Below are 19,510 nucleotides of genomic sequence, written 5' to 3' on the forward strand. Positions count from 1 at the left end.
TATCCCATATCCTTCTTATTTCTATTTTCAGGTCTTGAAACTAATTATTATTATTATTTTTTTTTTTTTTTGCTCTATCACAGTCCTCCAATTCGACTGGGTGGTATTTATAGTGTGGGGCCGGGTTTGCATCCTGCCTCCTTAGGAGTCCATCACTTTTCTTACTATGTGTGCCGTTTCTAGATCACACTCTTCTGCATGAGTCCTGGAGCTACTTCAGCCTCTAGTTTTTCCAGATTCCTTTTCAAGGATCTTGGGATCGTGCCTAGTGCTCCTATGATTATGGGTACGCTTTTCCACTGGCATATCCCATATCCTTCTTATTTCTATTTTCAGATCTTGATACTTATCCATTTTTTCCCTCTCTTTCTCTTCAACTCTGGTGTCCCATGGTATTGCGACATCAATGAGTGATACTTTCTTCTTGACTTTGTCAATCAACGTCACGTCTGGTCTGTTTGCACGTATCACCCTTCCTATTCCGTTCTGATACCATAGTCCCAGAGGATCTTTGCCTGATCGTTTTTTATCACTCCCTCAGGTTGGTGCTCGTACCACTTATTACTGCAAGGTAGCTGATGTTTATTGCACAGGCTCCAGTGGAGGGCTTTTGCCACTGAATCATGCCTATTTTTGTACTGGTTCTGTGCAAGTGCCGGGCATTCGCTTGCTGTGGTTTATGGTTTCATTTTTCGTATTGCACTTCCTACATATGGGAGAGATGTTATTTCCGTCTATCGTTCTTTGAATATGTCTGGTTCTTAGGGCCTGATCTTGTGCCGCGGTTATCATTCCTTCAGTTTCCTTCTTTAGCTCTCCCCTCTGTAGCCATTGCCATGTGTCATCGCTGGCTAGTTCTTTAGTCTGTCTCATGTATTGTCCGTGCATTGGTTTGTTGTGCCAGTCCTCTGTTCTGTCTGTCATTCTCCTGTCTCTGTATATTTCTGGGTCTTCGTCTACTTTTATTAGTCCTTCTTCCCATGCACTCTTTAGCCACTCGTCTTCACTGGTTTTCAGATATTGCCTCAGTGCTCTGTTCTCGATGTTGACGCAGTCCTCTATACTTAGTAGTCCTCTCCCTCTTTCCTTTCGTGTTATGTATAGTCTGTCCGTATTTGCTCTTGGGTGTAGTTCTTTGTGTATTATCATATGTTTCCTGGTTTTCTGATCTATGCTGCGGAGTTCTGCCTTCGTCCATTCCACTATTCCTGCGCTGTATCTGATTACTGGCACTGCCCATGTGTTTATGGCTTTTATCATATTTCCGGCGTTGAGTTTTGACTTGAGTATCGCCTTGAGTCTCTGCATATATTCTTTCCTGATCGTGTCCTTCATCTCTTGGTGTTTTATATCCCCTCCTTCCATTATTCCCAGGTATTTGTATCCTGTCTCATCTATGTGTTTGATGTTGCTCCCATCTGGTAGCTTTATCCCTTCAGTTCTCGTTACTTTGCCTTTTTTGTATGTTGACTAAGGCGCATTTTTCTATTCCAAACTCCATCTTGATGTCCCCAGATACAATCCTTACAGTCTGGATTAGGGTATCTATTTCCTTGATGCTCTTACCATACAGCTTGATGTCGTCCATGATCATCAGATGGTTAATTCTGTTGCCTCTTTTCTTGAGTTGGTACCCGGCATCCATCTTCTGTAGTACTTTTGTTATGGGAATCATGGCTACTACGAAGAGTAGTGGGGACAGTGAGTCGCCTTGAAAGATTATTATTATTATTATTATTATTATTATTATTATTATTATTATTATTATTATTATTATATTATTATTATTCAGTCTTTGTAATGAAAAAAAAAAAATTATTTCACAAAGAAAACATATATAGGTAAATTACATGATGGTATATTTCACTGTATTCAATCTTCATACGTTTAACGTTTTTTGAAACCCCTTTGCTTAATTCCTTGAAGAACTAGAACACAAAACAAATTTGTATAAGTAAAGACCAATGATTATAAATAAGTAGAATTTGTTAGTTAATGTTTTGCAATGTTTCTCATTTAATGAAGAGTTCAGAGTGACATTTTGTAAGGTTTCTTATTTCACTGTGGAGTTCTCGATTACACGCTTTCCGCTAAATCGTCTTTGAGGATTGCACCTCTTAGAGTTCAAATGCACTGTTCCGTTTTGGACTATTTTTATCATCATATAAATCACCCAACAACTGCACATGCTGCAGCAGCAGCAGCAGCAGCGGCAGCAGCAGCAGCAGCAGCAGCAGCAGCAGCAGCAGCAGCAGCAGCAGCAGCAACGGCAGCAGCAGCAGCAGCAGCAGCCGGCGGCAGCAGCAGCAGCAGCAGCCGGCGGCAGCAGCAGCAGCAGCAGCCGGCGGCAGCAGCAGCAGCAGCAGCAGCCAAAAGAAGAAGAAGAAGAAGAAGAAGAAGAAGAAGAAGAAGAAGAAGAATAATAATATGCTGGAAGAAGGCCTTCATTAATACAGCTTTTATAGAAAATAATGACTATTTCAGCCGCGTTTATTTTTTGTAGGATTTTCTCCATTCTTCTTATTACTGAATTTACTTGTGTACACAAGTTTTCATAGCCAACTTGAGTACAGAAGAAAAGTCAGTAATAAGAAGAATAGAGAGAATTCTATACAAAGTAAACGTGACTGAAATAGTCATTGTTTCCAATAATATTAATAATATTAATAATAATAATAATAATAATAATAATAATAATAATAATAATAATAATTGTGAAATATATCATTAGGTAACTTTGTAAAAACAAATCGTTTTCCTTTACTTACGTATACACCTGGTCTCCACTCCTTTCTCACCTACGAGAGAGAGATGTTATCTCTCTTATATATAAGGTCTTTAGATTTCCTTCCTTGTTATCATCTACCATCTGGGTGGATACAATATCGCTGTGCGCCGCCCAACCCATTGCAGCCGGGCCATTATAATAGTTTAGAGCTACTGGTTCTGTCATATTACTTCTTGTTTATTGCCCAGAATTATGCGGAAATGAGAGAGAGAGAGAGAGAGAGAGAGAGAGAGAGAGAGAGAGAGAGAGAGGAGGAGGAGGAGGAACAAGTATCTGGAAATGGAGAGAGAGGAGGAACAAGGATTGTGAAATGGAGAGAGAGAGAGAGAGAGAGAGAGAGAGAGAGAGAGAGAGAGAGGATGGAACAAGTATTGTGAAATGGAGAGAAAGAGAGAGAGATATGGAACAAGTATCTGAAATTGGAGAGGTAGAGAAAGAGGTAATAAAACTAGTATTTTGTGAAGAGAGAGAGGGAGAGGAGGAGGAGGAGGGGGAACAAATATCTGGAAGCAGAGAGAGAGAGAGAGAGAGACACCTTACCTTACAGACCTTAAATCTTGTTCGGGTTGCCACAGGTCCCTCAGTGTGAGGCACCTCTAATGTCTACCAGAGAGTGATTAGCTGGCAACGCATTGAATAGACGCTGCATTGTCGATGCTGGTGCATAGTAGATTAATGTCCTGTGTGCTTTCCTTATTTTTCCTGGTATTGTTTTGGGCACTATTAATCTACCTCTAATTGCTCTTTCTGATATTTTTAGCTCCATAACGTTTTCGGCAATTCCTCCTATCTGTTTCCATGCCTGAATTATCATGTAGCGTTCTCTTCTCCTTTCTAGACTATATAATTTTAAGGATTGTAGTCTTTCCCAGTAGTCAAGATCCTTAACTTCCTCTATTCTAGCTGTAAAGGACCTTTGTTCACTCTCTATTTGTGCAATATCCTTTTGATAGTGTGGGTACCATTTCATATTGCAATATTCAAGTGGACTACGAACATATGTTTTATAAAGCATAATCCTGTGTTCAACTTTTCTTGTTTTGAAGTGCCGTAACAACATTCCCATTTTTGCTTTACATTTTGCCAATAGAATTGCTATTTGATCATTGCATAACATGTTCCTATTCAACATCACACCAGGGTCTTTAACTGCTTCCTTATTTGTGATTGTCTCATTATTAGGTCCCCTATATGCATATAGCTTTCCTTCTCTGTCTCCATAATTTATTGATTCAAATTTATCAGAGTTGAATACCATCCTATTTACCTCTGCCCAATCATATACTTTGTAGCGCGTTCCTATCTTCATCACAAGTAATTTCTCTACTTATTCTTGTGTCATCGGCGAAACTACTCACTACCGATTCCTTAACATTACTGTCTATTGAATAAGAAACCCACAAATTCACTTTGTAACTTGTTTACTTCTAAGTATTTACATTTAGTTTTACTCCACACTCGAGTACTTTCAGGCCCTTCTGTGGCCCATTCTCAAGAGATGTTTGGGATGTTAGCCTGGGTCAAGGCCCAGCAGTCTTCTGGAACTTCTTCTCGTTGTGCTGTCATTTATGCGATGGCTGTTCTGGTTTTCCTTGAGAGTTTTGCCTCAATCCCCTCTTGTCGCTCTGATATCCTTTTTTGGAGCTGATGGTCAGTGGGATTCACCCTTGTGGTAAGGGTGTGGTCACCAAAAGTCTGTTGGGCAGGAAACCGAATCTCCAGGTCAGCAGGGTCAATCTTAGCTTCTTTTAATATCAAAGCTCAGCTTATGGGATCTTCTGAGGTAAAACCTTTGTTTCCTTCAATTACTTTAATCTCTCTGATAAGTGCACCTTCTACTACCCTCCTGTGACTAATTTTGTTGCTTTTGTATATAAGCCTACTGTTTTTGAAATCCATCCTATGGTCATTTTCCCAACAATGTCTAGCTATAGCACTCCCCTGAGAGTTAAGCTGTTAACTGCCCCTCTATGTTCTTGGACTTCTAGTCCTTATTCCCCTACCTGATTCCCCCACATAATCTGTCTCCACAATTATTGCAATTGATTATGTATACCCCCGCTACATCATCTGTATTCCTGGTCTTTCTCCTTCCAATTTATTTTTACATACTTTGTAAGGTATTATCAAAGGTATATACAAAATTTATACTGACTTTCTTTCATTTTTGAAGTGATTTGTTTCATTTTAGCATAAAAGGGAGGGCAACTATTTTCTTGTTTTCTTTATTCCATGTACTCTTTACATTCGCTCTGTAAAATATTTTTCTAGCTTTGTTGAGTGCCCTTTTTCTGAACCATTCCGGGTATGCTAATGCATCGAAGCTTTTATTCGATGTAATTTATTTCTTGCTCTATCTTGCAAGGGTCACACATTCTCATTGCCCTAAGAAATAAACCGGTTAGAACCCCTATTTTTATATCATGACTATGAAAAGAGAAGAAAAGAATATATGAGTTTGTATGTGTGGGCTTTCTATATGTGCTGAATTCATATCCTGGTTTTCTTTACTTTCTATGAGTATGTCTAAAAAGGGCAGTTTATTATTGTTACTTTTCTCTAAAGTGAACTGGATATTGTTATCAAACTTATTGAGCTCATCTAGAAAAGTTTCTATTTTATTTCCATCCCCTTGCAGAATAGCAGAGAGATTAAAGTAATTGAAGGAAACAAAGGTTTTACCTCAGAAGATCCCATAAGCCGAGCTTTGATATTAAAGAAGCTAAGATTGACCCTGCTGACCTGGAGATTCGGTTTCCTGCCCAACAGACTTTTGGTGACCACACCCTTACCACAAGGGTGAATCCCTGACCATCAGCTCAGGATATCAGAGCGACAAGAGGGGATTGGCAGACTCTCAAGAAAACCAGAACAGCCATCGCATAAATGACAGCACAACGAGAAGAAGTTCCAGAAGACTGCTGGGCCTTGACCCAGGCTAACATCCCAAACATCTCTTGAGAATGGGCCACAGAAGGGCCTGAAAGTACTCGAGTGTGGAGTAAAACTAAATGTAAAATACTTAGAAGTAAACAAGTTACAAAGTGAATTTGTGGGTTTCTTTTTTTCTTTTTCAATCTTCAGAAGAAAACTGAAAGAAGTTTTTGTTTGGTTCATTACTGTCTATGTCTGCCATCATAATAACAAACAGTAATGCATCTAACACCGTACCTTGTGGCACACTGGATATTACCTTAGCTTCATCCAATTTCTCATCGTTTGCAATAACTATCTGTTTTCTGTTGTGCAAAAATTCTTTTAACCATCTTCCTACTTTGTCCATTATATTATGTTTTCTAATTTTCTTCGCTAATATATTATGATCTACCTTGTCAAAAGCTTTTGCAAAGTCTAGATAAACCACATCTGTTTCATTTCCGCTTTTCATATTTTTGTATATGTTCTCACGGTGGACTAACAGTTGGGTTTGTGTACTTTTTCCGGGTACAAAACCCTATTGTCCTACATTAAACAAATTACTTTTTATTAAATATTTCATAATATTTTTCTTCATTACCCTTTCATACACTTTTCATAATATGTGATGTTAGACTCACAGGCCTATAATTACTGCCTCTAGTCTTGATCCACTTGTGAAAGTAGGGGTAATATATGCTAATTTGTGCTCATCATAAATCGTGCTTGTACCTACACTTTGTCTTAATAATATTGCAAGTGGCTTTGCGATAGAATGAACTACTTTCTTTAACAAAATAGCAGGGACACCATCAGGCCCAGCTGCAGCTCCATTTTTAATATCATTAATAGCCTGCACAATATCAGCTTCATTAATATCTATGTCTGCTAAATATTCACTATTTTCATCCCTTACCTCTATATCATTATCTTTATTATCAATTCTAGGGGTGAATTCTCTCTCTATCTTTCTGTCAATATGTTGCATATTTCCTCTTTTTCATTCGTTAATCTCCCTTCAATCTTAGGGAGCCTATTTCTATTCTTCTTTTATTCATCTTTTTCGCGTACGAGAACAATAGTTTGGGGTTTTGCTTGATATTTACCAGGGTTTTTTCTTCCAAGTCCCGTTTTTAATTTTCTTTTGATTGTATAATCTTTTGTTCTGCATTTTCTCTTACTTTTCAGTTCCATAACTTTCCATGCATTTTTTTTCTTTTTGCAAGACCTTTTTTCCACTTTCTGATTTTCTGGAACAAGATCCTTTTGTCTCTTGGTATGCATGAGTGATGTTTACTTTGCTTCTTCGGTATATATTTATCCACTATTTTCTCTAATATTTTATATAATATCTCCGTATTTACCTTCATATCATCACTTACGAAAATGTTATCCCATTCTTTGTTTAATTCTTCATTTATATCTGACCATTTTATATTTTTACTGTAGAAGTTGTATTTTCCATATCCTTCCCACTTTTTCGTTTCTTGCTTATCTCTGTTTTCACTTGCTTTGGCATGGACTGTTAATTCTATGACATTATGGTCTGAAATACTCGCATTATAAATTATTATTTCTGTAACATAATTCGCCTTGTTCACAAATACTAGGTCTAAAGTATTTTCCTTTCTTATTGGCAGGTGATTTATTTGTTGAATGTTGTATTCTAGTTGCATATCTAATAGCTTTTCGAATTGCCTCTTATCTTCTGAACTACTATTACTCTCTTTTTTTATATGTATAAATACAACCACAATCTCCTATTCGTTCTTTCCAGTCTACGAAAGGAAAGTTAAAGTCTCCGGATAGGGGAATAGTCCAGTCCTTGTGATCTCTACATATATCATCCAATTTTTCTATTATTGTGTCAAACTCTTTAGTATTTGGGGGTCTATATACTACTATGTTCATTAATTTTCAGATTAAAATCCTACTGCTATTAGTTCATATTCTGAGTTACTATATTTCTCATATATTTTTCCTTGTTTTTTGTCTTTCCAATATATTGCGGTTCCCCCTTGATTGCTATTTTTTTCTATCAGATCTATACATTTGGAAACCTTTTATTTGATCGTCATTACCAGTCTCTTGGGAATACCAGGTTTCAATTATATTCATTATATCTATTTTCTTTTCAATTTGGGTTAGTTCTAAGTATTCGTAACTAAACCCTGCGCATTCATCACTATGATGGTTTGCGTGTTATCTCCTTCATTTAATATGGGTAATAATAAGGATTTTCCCATGTCTCTTTCCTGTTCTGGTATGTTGTTCTTTTCTTCATTTCCTGAAATTCTGACATTAAAAAAATCAAACTTTTCCAAAATATTTGACCTTCCTTCATCATAATTATTCATTTTGTGTCTGAATCTGCAATTTTCTCTGTATCTGCAATATCCCTTAGCTGCGTACTTACAGTGTTTATCTCATGAGCTGTAGTATCTTGGAGCTGATGCTTGGAAATTCTTTGCTGACACTCCATATCGCGATGATGGCTTGCTTTTTTCCTTCACCTCATGTTCTTTGTTCCTCTCTTTATTTGTTTCTTTCTTATTTTGGATTTTATTATTTAATTGATTATTTAATTGATTTTGATTTATGGCTACAGGGTGCATATATTTACATTTTTTGTCGAACTTACATCCTTTTCCTTCTTTTAGGTTTTTGCATATTTTTGGATGTAGATCTCTGCACTCATCGTCATAGCCGTCTAGGTATGCACATTTAACATAGATTTCATAGTTGTGACATACCTTAGGATGTTTGTAGTAACATCTTTCTCCGAAGCTGCAATTCCCTCTTTTCAAAAGGTTGCAGACTTTGTCTTTCTTGTCTATTTTTTTCTCTTTCCCATCATTGTGCAGATCTGGGTAGAGCCTCTTCGGGATTTTATTTTGTGTTGTCGTGTCGTAATTTCTTTCTTCATATGTATGCTGCTTGATTGCCTCATATGTAGTATCAATGATATCTCTGCATCCATACTCTTGTCTTGTTCTTTGTTTTCCCTATTTTTTTTCTGTCATTTCAGTTTTGTTTTCTTGTCTTCCATTTTCCTCGTCTTTTTCATCCTCAACTATTTGCACATTAAGTTTTGATTTAATAACATTGACTATCCATGATAGACATGTTGAGCAAAATATTCTGGCACCCTTACTCATATTTTGCATTACTTTAGCACATTGAGGATGCGTTGGAATGTTGCATGCAGAACATTTTCTGATCAGATTTGTGGATTAACTATGCTATAAACCACACCTTACACAGTTTGCATGCTTTTGGCATTCTTTTTCCTATTGCATCAATTAGTATATTCACAATCTTCACCTTATTCATTTTCTTTGTCGGAATATGCTGATTGATGTTAATTTTCTTTATGAGTCTCTTGACCAATTGGATTTTATTTGGAACTTCTTCTAATATGTCTATGAATGCTTTTGTATCTTTTTGATTAGGGCTGTTATTGATTGATCTCGTATATGAGAAATGCCAGCTCCCTTCCTGCTACCTCATCATATTGTGAATCTGCTAGACACGCAAGATTTCGCCATTTTTTTCCACAGTTGGAAAAGAGAGAGAGAGAGAGAGAGAGGATGGAACAAGTATTGTGAAATGGAGAGAGAGAGAGAGAGAGAGAGAGAGAGAGAGAGAGAGAGAGAGAGAGAGATGGAACAAGTATCTGAAATTGGGGAGGGAGAGAAAGAGAGATAATAAAACTAGTATTTTGAAATGAAGAGGGAGAGAGAGAGGGGGGAGAGGAGGAGGAGGAGGAACAAGTATCTGGAAATGGAGAGAGAGAGAGAGAGAGAGAGAGAGAGAGAGAGAGAGAGAGAGAGAGAGGATGGAACAAGTATTTGGAACGAGAGAGAGAGAGAGAGAGAGAGAGAGAGAGAGAGAGATGGAACAAGTATCTGGAATGAGAGAGAGAGAGAGAGAGAGAGGAGAGAGAGAGAGAGAGAGAGGAGAGAGAGAGAGAGATGGAACAAACATTTTAAAATGGAAAGAGAGAGTGGAGATGGAACAAGTATTTTGAAATGGTGAGAAAGAGTGAGAGAGTGGACAAAATATTTCCGACATTAATACACCCCTCATACTCATAGGTTATCACGTGAAAATGCTATTATTTTATTAACATTTGTAGGAGCTGGGGTCCCTTTAGTTGTAAATCACATCCAATGGCCAACTATGTGAAAGTTCTATTTCCCTCCATTTCTGTGACCCCGTCAGACACTTCAGAAACCAGGTAGTAAAATGAAGATCCAAATGCGCAGCGCTTGTGAAAAATGAGTATTTTTATGACCATACTCTGTTTTTTTCCATCTGTCCATCCGCCTGTGGTGTTTTTGTATGGTAACACTGCGTCCCGGGCTTTAAATAGTTACGCTATGTGTAAGTTCTAGGTAAATAAACGGATATCTGGGTGTACATTTGCAACTGAAAAGTGTGTTAATAAGTTACTAAATGCTAATTACACCGTTAATATTCGAAATAGGGTATTGTTATTATTGTTGAATGTAAGTTGAATGTAATTATCTAAAGCCCGGGACGCAGTGTTACCATACGCAAACACCACAGGCGGATGGACAGATGGAAAAAAACAAGAGTATATACTTTATTATTATGATTTCTGTATCTTTAAAAAGACAAACGAAAATGCTTTCGTCAGTCGTTTTTTTAAATCTTTATGGAATCATATGGAGATCTTTTCGTATTTAAAACCGTACATTCACACAAGTTCGTTCATAGATGCATTTGTCATATGTAGTCTCGTGTAATTTAAATCCGACACGGAGAGTTGATGCAAATAGAATTTGTCGGGATGAGTAGAATTCATGTTTGTGATTCGTTTGTCAGTTTGTGTTCACAGAATTATGCAAAATTTATGTTCATGATGACCTGGTTTAACATAATGTTCCTTTTAAACTTTCAAGGGGTGACAACAAGCAAGTTTTTTCCCTCATTGGTGAAATGGCCTTTTATTCTAAAATAATAAAATCCGATAGTATCTGTCCCTGGGTGACAGTAAAAGAGACATGACATGGCCACCCATTCACTGCAAACCAGTTTGTCCGCCCCGGGTGGGGACGCGGTTATGGGAGACATCCACTCCTGCAGACCTGTTTGTCCGCCCAGGTGGGATGGGGTAATTAAGGGATCAGGAGTGTAGAAGAGAAAGTAGCCCTGGGTTGCAGCATGCGTAGCACGTGTCAACAAGCTCGCTGATAATAATGAAGAGGATGAGAACAACGAGAGGTATATATTTGAAGAATTTACCTTCGATTTTCCTGTTTATTTCTTTGTTTTTAGCAGGGTTACACAATGTTACGTATGGATTTTTATGGATTTTTACAGGATATTTAAACGAAAGTTGATATTATGGCCGGCAACAGTTGGGTAGATTTAGGGAGAGATAGGAATGTAACTCTTGGGAAGGAAGGGTGTCTTACTCAGCCTTGGTGGAGGAAAGGTATCTCAGGCACTCTTTATTCATTTTTTTTTTCTGATTCCAGGTGCTCGCTGCTGTTCAGCTCCTCAGGCACTCGGCTATCTAGTAAGGTAAGTGTATTATTAAATTTTTTTTATCGCTGTTCCATTTTTTGCTTCTTAAAATCACTAGACTTTATTTTCTAACTTTGTAGTGTTTCGCGACGAAGTAATCAAATATAAAAACATAAGATGTGAAAAATATATATTTTTATAAATATCTGGATATTCTAGAAAGTTTGGTTTTTCACCGAATGAGTTTATGCTCGCAAAGCATTGCAACGTAATAAAGGCTCAATTTACGGTTGCAGAATAATAACAAATGTATAACGGCGCCTCAGTGGCGTGGTCAGTATAGTGTTGGCCTGCCACCTCGGTGGCCGCGAGTTCGATTCTCGGGGATTCCATTGAGGGTTTAGAGATGTGTATTTCTGGTGATAGAAGTTCACTCTCGACGTGGTTCGGAAGTCACGTAAAGCCGTTGGTCCCGTTGCTGAATAACCACTAGTTCCATATAGCGTAAAAACACCATACAAACAAACAGTATGATTTCAGAACATTTATTTGTTGAATATCCCATTCACTGAGTGTGAAGCGTTAATTGTCCATTCTCAGAAATTATTTTTTAAGGTCAAGATACGAAATAAATTTCAGTCTTTTTCATTCAGATTAAAATCATTTCGCTTCACGAGGCCATTCATGAAAATAAAGTGAGCGAGTGAAAATTCCCTCTCATAAACATGGTCGTTAGCAGTTACTTAATTTAGCGTTTACCTAAATTGCGTTGAATTAAGTAGAGTAAAATGTTCTCATTTTTCACGAAGTCTGAGCTGAGCAGGACCGCCAAAGGTTACGGGAGCTGAAGTCGCCGTAGATCAGCGTGATTTAGTGGGTGGTAGTCTGGGCATATAAAAGTCAGCTTAGTTCTGGTTTAGGGGTATCCCGTGACATTGCCCCTTGAGGAAAGGGGTCTGTTCACTTTGGGCAATGGCCCCTTTGTCAGCGTTACTTGTTAGCTCTTTGAGCTAGGGGGGGTGGTGTTTAGCCATGGAGGCTCGTGTTGCATCGCCGTCCATTCTGGCAATCTCTCACATTGCCTCTTTTTTCGTACTTTTTTTCTTCTTTGTCCATCTGCTGTTTTTTTTTTTTTTCTTTTTTCTTTTTTTACCCTACGCCAGAGGGACTAATGAATGTTCCTTCTCTTTCATGGGTGTTTTCATCATATTTCTTTTGTGTGGCCTTTACGCCGAATGTTTTTTTTTTTTTTTTTTTTTTTTTTCATTTTTTTTCCGGTCAAAGGTTTCCATGCGAATTTTTTTCTCTCGCACATATTTCTATTGGCTTATGTGAGCAAATTATTTCTGGAGTGTAGGTTCAGGTCTGACGCAACTTAAGATAATCACACACTTACACATTTATAATATATATATATATATATATATATATATATATATATATATATATATATATATATATCACAAGGCGGAGAGGTAAAGGCATGTCTCAGCGTACATAAGATTTATCGCCGACGTTTCACATAGCTTCGATGCATTTTCAAGGCTGGGGAATTGATAAGAATGCAAACATATAAGACTTGTGGTATTTCTACATAAGCAGTCCGCACGGACTGCAAGGAACGTAACCGCGGATACGACATCCACTAGAGATTGGGGCATCCAATGTATTTCGCCGTGTTTAGTACTGGCCCCTGGGGGGTTAATTACAGTCGTGCGAATAAATATTACTTAAAATTCTTGTTCAGGAGGTAAAACTGCATAGAAAAACCGCAACTGCCATAGACAAAACACCAGGTTGGAGAGACAACCTACCAGATTAAAAGTTAGAGAGTGACTGAAGGACAGACAGAGCGGGGAAAAGAAAAAAAAAAACACACACAAAACTATACAAAAGACGAGAGACTGAGACTGAAGTAAACAAACAAGTAGTTAGGCTATGAACAATTAAACTGACGAGGACTAGGCATTTAAATTCGGTACATTGGTTGATTAAAATGGATTCCAATGTTAAAGGCTCATCATCTTTATTGGCTGATCCAATAATTTTAAAATCACCGATGTCCAAACGGGAGCGACAGGTAATAGAGTGATTACGGATGCTAAATAACTCTGGATGGGATAGTTTGCATCCTGTTCGGAAACTGCCTCCTTTGTGGGCGCAGAAACGGGACTTGTAGCAGTCTCTTCTTGCATAAGTACCCCGATTACATCTGGGGCAAGTGTATTTATAGACTATGTTGGACATCAAAGGCGGACTTAATCTGTCTTTGGCGCTGAAAAGAGATCGGATGGTTAGAGGATTTTTCGGAATTAATTTTAGATTCAAGGCTGGTAATTCATGTTAATTAATTGCATAACTTTCTTTTTGAAGGAATTGTCATGGAGGAAAGGGAACTTAGCATAGATGATTAACTTGGGAACGATATGTATAGGAGGTGGGGGGGTTAATTTTCATGTTTAAAATTTTTTTGAGAGTTCTATAAAAGTGCACAGAGGGGAAACAATTGTTGTTAAAAAAGTTTATTAAAAAATCTATTTCGTTGTGAAATAGATTTTTTAAGTGAGGACAAAGGCTGGAGGAGACCATCTTTGACAGTTGCTCCCTCAACATTTACCACCTATTTTACACAAGGTACGTGGATGATTTTTTTGCATTATTTAGGTTTGATTTTAATGCTGAAGCTTATTTAGAATTTATTAACTCTCAACATCCTAATATTAAGTTCACCATAGAGAAAGATCCCATGACTCCCTGCCTTTTTTTAGATTTACATGTTTCCAGAGACAATAATAGCTTTCACACAGGAATTTACAGAAAGAGCACATTCATACACACACAATATATATATATCTATATTATTATATATATAATATATATATATAGATAGATATATATATATATACTATATATATATATATATACATACATACATACATACTACATACATACATACATACATACACACCACACACACACACACACACACAGCACACACATAATTATTATATATATAATAGTATAATATATATATATAACACACACACCACACACAACACACACACACCACACACACACACCACACATACATTACTACCAATACATGATATATGTATAATATAATAAGCATATTATAATATTATACATACGTCTATATATATATATATATATATATATTCATTTACACTTTTACCTTAATACATTCATACATACATCAATTTATACATGTATTTTTACGTGTGTGAAATGTCTTTGAAGCGGTATTAGTATTATGAACAAATGTTTCATTCATGGATCAAGAATTAGAGGATATTTTGAGGATCGCTTTCATGACTATATACCACTAGTTTTAAATCTGTTTGGGTGTCTCTAGTAAAACGCAATTTCTTTAATTAATCTGACAAAAGTGGCAATTGTTTTGCCAACGTGGAATCAAAGTAATTTATTTTTGGTGATTAGAATTTCATTTCTCGTTATAATGTGGTTCGAACACCACAATAAGCTGTAGGTCACGTTGCTAAGTAACCAATTGGTCCGTAGCCACGTAAAAATATCTAATCCATCCGACCATCCCTAGGAGAGCTGCTAATCGGCTCAGTGGTCTGATTAAACTAAGATATACTTAACTTTAGCGTATTTGAGTACAAATCCTCTCTAGACGTGTGTAAAAGACCTCTTCCTCACGAAGTACACAAATTTAAGTATATCTTAGTTTTACAAGACCACTGAGCTGATTAATAACTCTTCTAGGGCTGGCCCGAAGGATTAGATATTTTTACGTGGCTAGGAACCAATTGGTTATCTAGCAACGGGACTTACAGCTTATTATGGGATCCGAACCACACGTTAACGAGAAATGAATTTCTATCACCAGAAATAAATTCTTCTGGTTCCACGTTGGCAGAGCCGAGAGTCAACACACCGGATTGGTAGCCGAGCGCGAAATCCACTCGTCCAACGAGAAACTACGAGGTGCACAAAGGAGCCTCAGAGCTACACACACCCTGATTTTGTTATCACGGAAGCAGAAGCAGCATCGGAGGAGTTATTACAAGACGAACCTCCTCCATTCATCATTCTTTATCGTTGGCCCTCGCGGGAGCCGTGGATTTCAAGGTCTTTGGAGATAGATAGGAGTAAGTACTACACACACACACACACACACACTCGCAACATCTGCTCCTTACAGAGCACCGGACTATTTTTGTTTATGGACTCTCAAACAACCTGTTATTAATGATCTGCCTCGCTGGGATAATGTTTCTTGCTCACTTTTTCCCGTTTTTTTTTTAATGTCTGTTCTTGTTTGTTTGTTTGTTTGTTCCCCTTATGCCATGTTTATCATTTTTTTTCTTTTTAAGCCCAAGTTTATTTGTTCGTTCCTAGGACGACAAGTTGTGAGATGCCTAATGTTCTCAAAGTTGCTACTTGTATATATTATATATTAATATATATAAATATATATATATATATATAGTATATATAATATATAGATATACCAGATTATGGTAGAATATATGATATTGATATATTAATATATAATATATTATATATACTCACATTTATATATATGGTATAATATATATATTATATTATATATGTATATATATATATCATATATATTATATCAGTACTATTTATTAATTAGTAAATGTATTATTTAATAATAAGATTAGATATATATATAATGTATATATATTGTATATATATATAATATATATTATATGATATATTATATATCTATATATTATATATTATATATTATATATATATAGATATATATATAATATATATATATATTTATATATATATTATATATATATATAGTATATATCTAGATTATCATATATATACTATTATATCTTATATATATTATATATATATATATATATAGATAATAATTATTATATATATATTAATATATATTATATTATATATATTATATATAATATATATATATTTATATATAATATTATATAATATGATATATATATTATATATACTATATATATATATATATATATATATATATATAGTATATATATCTATATATATATATATATAGATATATAGACAGATATAGCGACTCCAGGAAAAGATAAGAATCAAGCGCTTTCGTCTTTACTAAGACATTGTCTTAGTAAAGACGAAAGCTCTTGGTTTTTCTTGCCTGTCATTTTCCTGTGGTATTCGCTTATTTAATGAAGTAACGTGCATCTAATGTGATTTTTTAAAGCATATATATATGCCGGGTCTAGTTTAAAATAATCTATGCATGGATGATGCACAAGAGTCTGGTTTATCTCGGTTGTTATATCGGTATTTTTGCTAGTACCACTACTACTACTATACTATTAGCGATGTTAATTTTACTGTATTTCCCATTACCTTCTTTTGAATGAACACCATATTCTTTGGAAGCTTGAATTTCAAGTCAATGGCTCCTGTGTGCTTGTTCCATATGAATAGGGTTCATCTCTGAGTATAATAATAATATTGATAATAATAATAATAATAATAATAATAATAATAATAATAATAAGGTTATTGAAGTCACATTGACAAATTTACATGATTCCCCATTTGGCGTTTTAATAGCCAATTTGATTACGGAAGAAAAGTCAGTAATAAGAAGAATAGAGAGAAACTTCTATACAAAATAAACGCGGCTGAAATAGCCATTGTTTTCAATAAAACCTATATTAATGAACGTCTTCTTCCGGCAAATAATAATAATAATAATAATAATAATAATAATAATAATAAGCAGTTGTAAAGTATTTTACCTCTGTAGTATTTTTATCATTAATTACCCTTTGGAAGACTCCACTAGTCCAACGTCAAAGAGACGAATTGGAAGCCCTACCAAGCCATTCCCACACAGGGTCATCTTTTTAAGTAGTTGTAATAGTAGGGCCGTCCCCTCCGGCTGCGCCTTCGTCAGTTATCTCCCAGTAACTCACGCGGTAGGTTGTGGCAGTTCTTCTGATGGATTACTCTGCCCTCCGTATGCCCTCTGAGCCCATCTATCTAGGCCTACCTCTTTCGCTACATTCATTTACCTTTTTTTTTTCTTTTTTCTCCTCTCGACTTTCCTTTTAGTAGGAGTTATGGCTTATGCCAGACACCCGCTCCCAGAAGAGGTTCTGTGATTTTGTAATTTTCGTTCATGAGACGTGTATATATGTATATATATATAGATATATATATATATATATATATATATATATATATATATATATATTCTTCAGTTTTACCAGATGCACATATCTTTGCTGTAGCTAAAATGAAACCGAGAAATAAGGGGTCATTGCATCTGTTAAAAATATACATATATCTAGTAAAGATGACCAGAATATTATATATATATATATATATATATATATAATATATATATATATATATATATATATGCACACTAAAAACACTGCTACAATAGACAGATTGTGTTGTGTTTGATGTAGCTCCAACAAAATGTATATGAATTCGGTAGATCGAATTTTGTACGCATGAAGAGTGACAGAATTCGTCCATCCTTCTCGGTTGAGAAAAGTAGATTTGCGCTGATTCGATTCTTCTGATTGGAATTTGACCTTCGGTCTTTGATCTTCATTCATATTCAAGGTTTTGCAGTGACCAGTGCTTCCAATATTAAAAGAAATCGATAGGTTAGGAGGTTCATTGTTCATATCATTAATTCTTGGAGGGTTTGGTGTATGTCTTCATAATCGTCTCCAAGTCGTGTGATGCAGGCGACCTGTGAGAATTTCTACCATTTATGTCTCTCCTGTGGTTTTGCTTTCACAGATCTCCACTTATTTAAATGCTTTTCTCTCTCAGTTTTATCCAAAAAGGTCTGTGTCTTCCAATTCTTCTGTAGCCGTCGGAGCTTAGCCGAAACTAGCATGTACTATATTCTCGCTCAAAAGACATTTTAATCTCTCTCTCTCTCTCTCTCTCTCTCTCTCTCTCTCTCTCTCTCTCTCAGACTCTACGTACGGAACATTTTTAATTAACCCTATGGTATCATTTCTCTCTTTATCCTGCCATCTGAGCCATAATATTTCACTAGATGCTTTATTACTAAATCGACTTAATCTTCTAAATATATCATTAACGTACCATGATTCGTGTCCTAGCGCTTCTGTGGCGTGATCGGTATGGTCTTGGCCTGCCCCTCGGTGGCCGCGAGTTCGATTCTCGGCCATTCCACTGAGGTGTGAGAGATGTGTATTTCTGTTGATAGAAGTTCACTCTCGACGCGGTTCGGAAGTCTCGTATAGCCGTTGGTCCCGTTGCTGAATAACCACTGGTTCCATGCAACGTAAAAACACCATACAAACAAACAATGATTCATATCAACACAGCAATACAGATCGTCATAAACTAATGTAGAGTTTTACTTTCGTTGGCAATTTCTATCTATTTGTCCTCCTAATTTTAATCAGCTTATCCATCGTTTTGATGTATCTTTTCAGTCTTGATAAGCTCCAGATAAGGAGGAACTGTGTTGGTATAACATTGTCTCTTAAGTATTTTAAACCCCCGGTCTTATTTATCTTCCTCTAATTCTGTTTCATCCGTTTGTGCATACTATGTCCTCATTATTTCTAGTTTTCCTTTATTTCTCAAGCCCTACCTCTTCACAATTGTTGTGGTGTTTTGCCGATTCAACCTAGATAATCGGCATGGTCTAAAACGACAGTTACCTGTTATTACTCCAATCTAAGCGGTCTTGTCCATTTTTTTTTTTTTATCATAAAATCAGATTGAACAAGCAGCAAAAGTGACGTAACACTCCTCTGTGACTCCCCAGGAATTACTCCAAATTCTTTTGACAAAACGCCATCAACATTCCTTGCTTTTGCTTCGTTTATGGAAACTTTCCATTAGTTTTACATATTTACCGGGAATGTCAAATAATGTAAGACCTTCCCGAATATTGGTCTGTGAACTCTGTACGCTACAATACACTCTCTCCTAATCAACAAAAGCCATCAGAAGGGGATTTTTAAAGTCCACCCACCTCTTACAGTAAGCCATAACACAAATATTTGATTTGTACAGCTCCTGCCTTTTTAAGAACCAGGTGTGTGTGTATGTATATATATATATATATATATATATATATATATATATATATATATGATTTATGAGTGAGGCTGTGTGCGTGTGTATGTATGTGCGTAATGTAAGGAGAGAGAGAGAGAGAGAGAGAGAGGAGAGAGACGAGAGAGAGAGAGAGAGAGAGATCCTCACTCTTAAGATCAAGTGAAGAAGTTCTGAAGTCCTAGCAGGACTCGAACCCGC

General features: G+C 36.2%; 1 protein-coding gene across 1 annotated transcript in view; it reads left to right on the forward strand.

Annotated features, from left to right (window-relative positions):
• The first annotated feature begins 2,186 nt into the window (after nt 1–2,186).
• LOC135213283 (uncharacterized) overlaps nt 2,187–19,510 on the forward strand; it is a 73,549-nt gene continuing 56,225 nt past the window's right edge. Inside the window, exons 1-3 of the mRNA XM_064247265.1 lie at nt 2,187–2,260; nt 11,212–11,257; nt 15,105–15,336. Coding sequence (XP_064103335.1) covers nt 2,187–2,260; nt 11,212–11,257; nt 15,105–15,336 — 352 coding nt within the window. The remainder of the gene's footprint in view (nt 2,261–11,211; nt 11,258–15,104; nt 15,337–19,510) is intronic.

Source organism: Macrobrachium nipponense, chromosome 42 (genome assembly GCF_015104395.2).
Source record: "Macrobrachium nipponense isolate FS-2020 chromosome 42, ASM1510439v2, whole genome shotgun sequence".
Lineage (NCBI taxonomy): Eukaryota > Metazoa > Arthropoda > Malacostraca > Decapoda > Palaemonidae > Macrobrachium > Macrobrachium nipponense.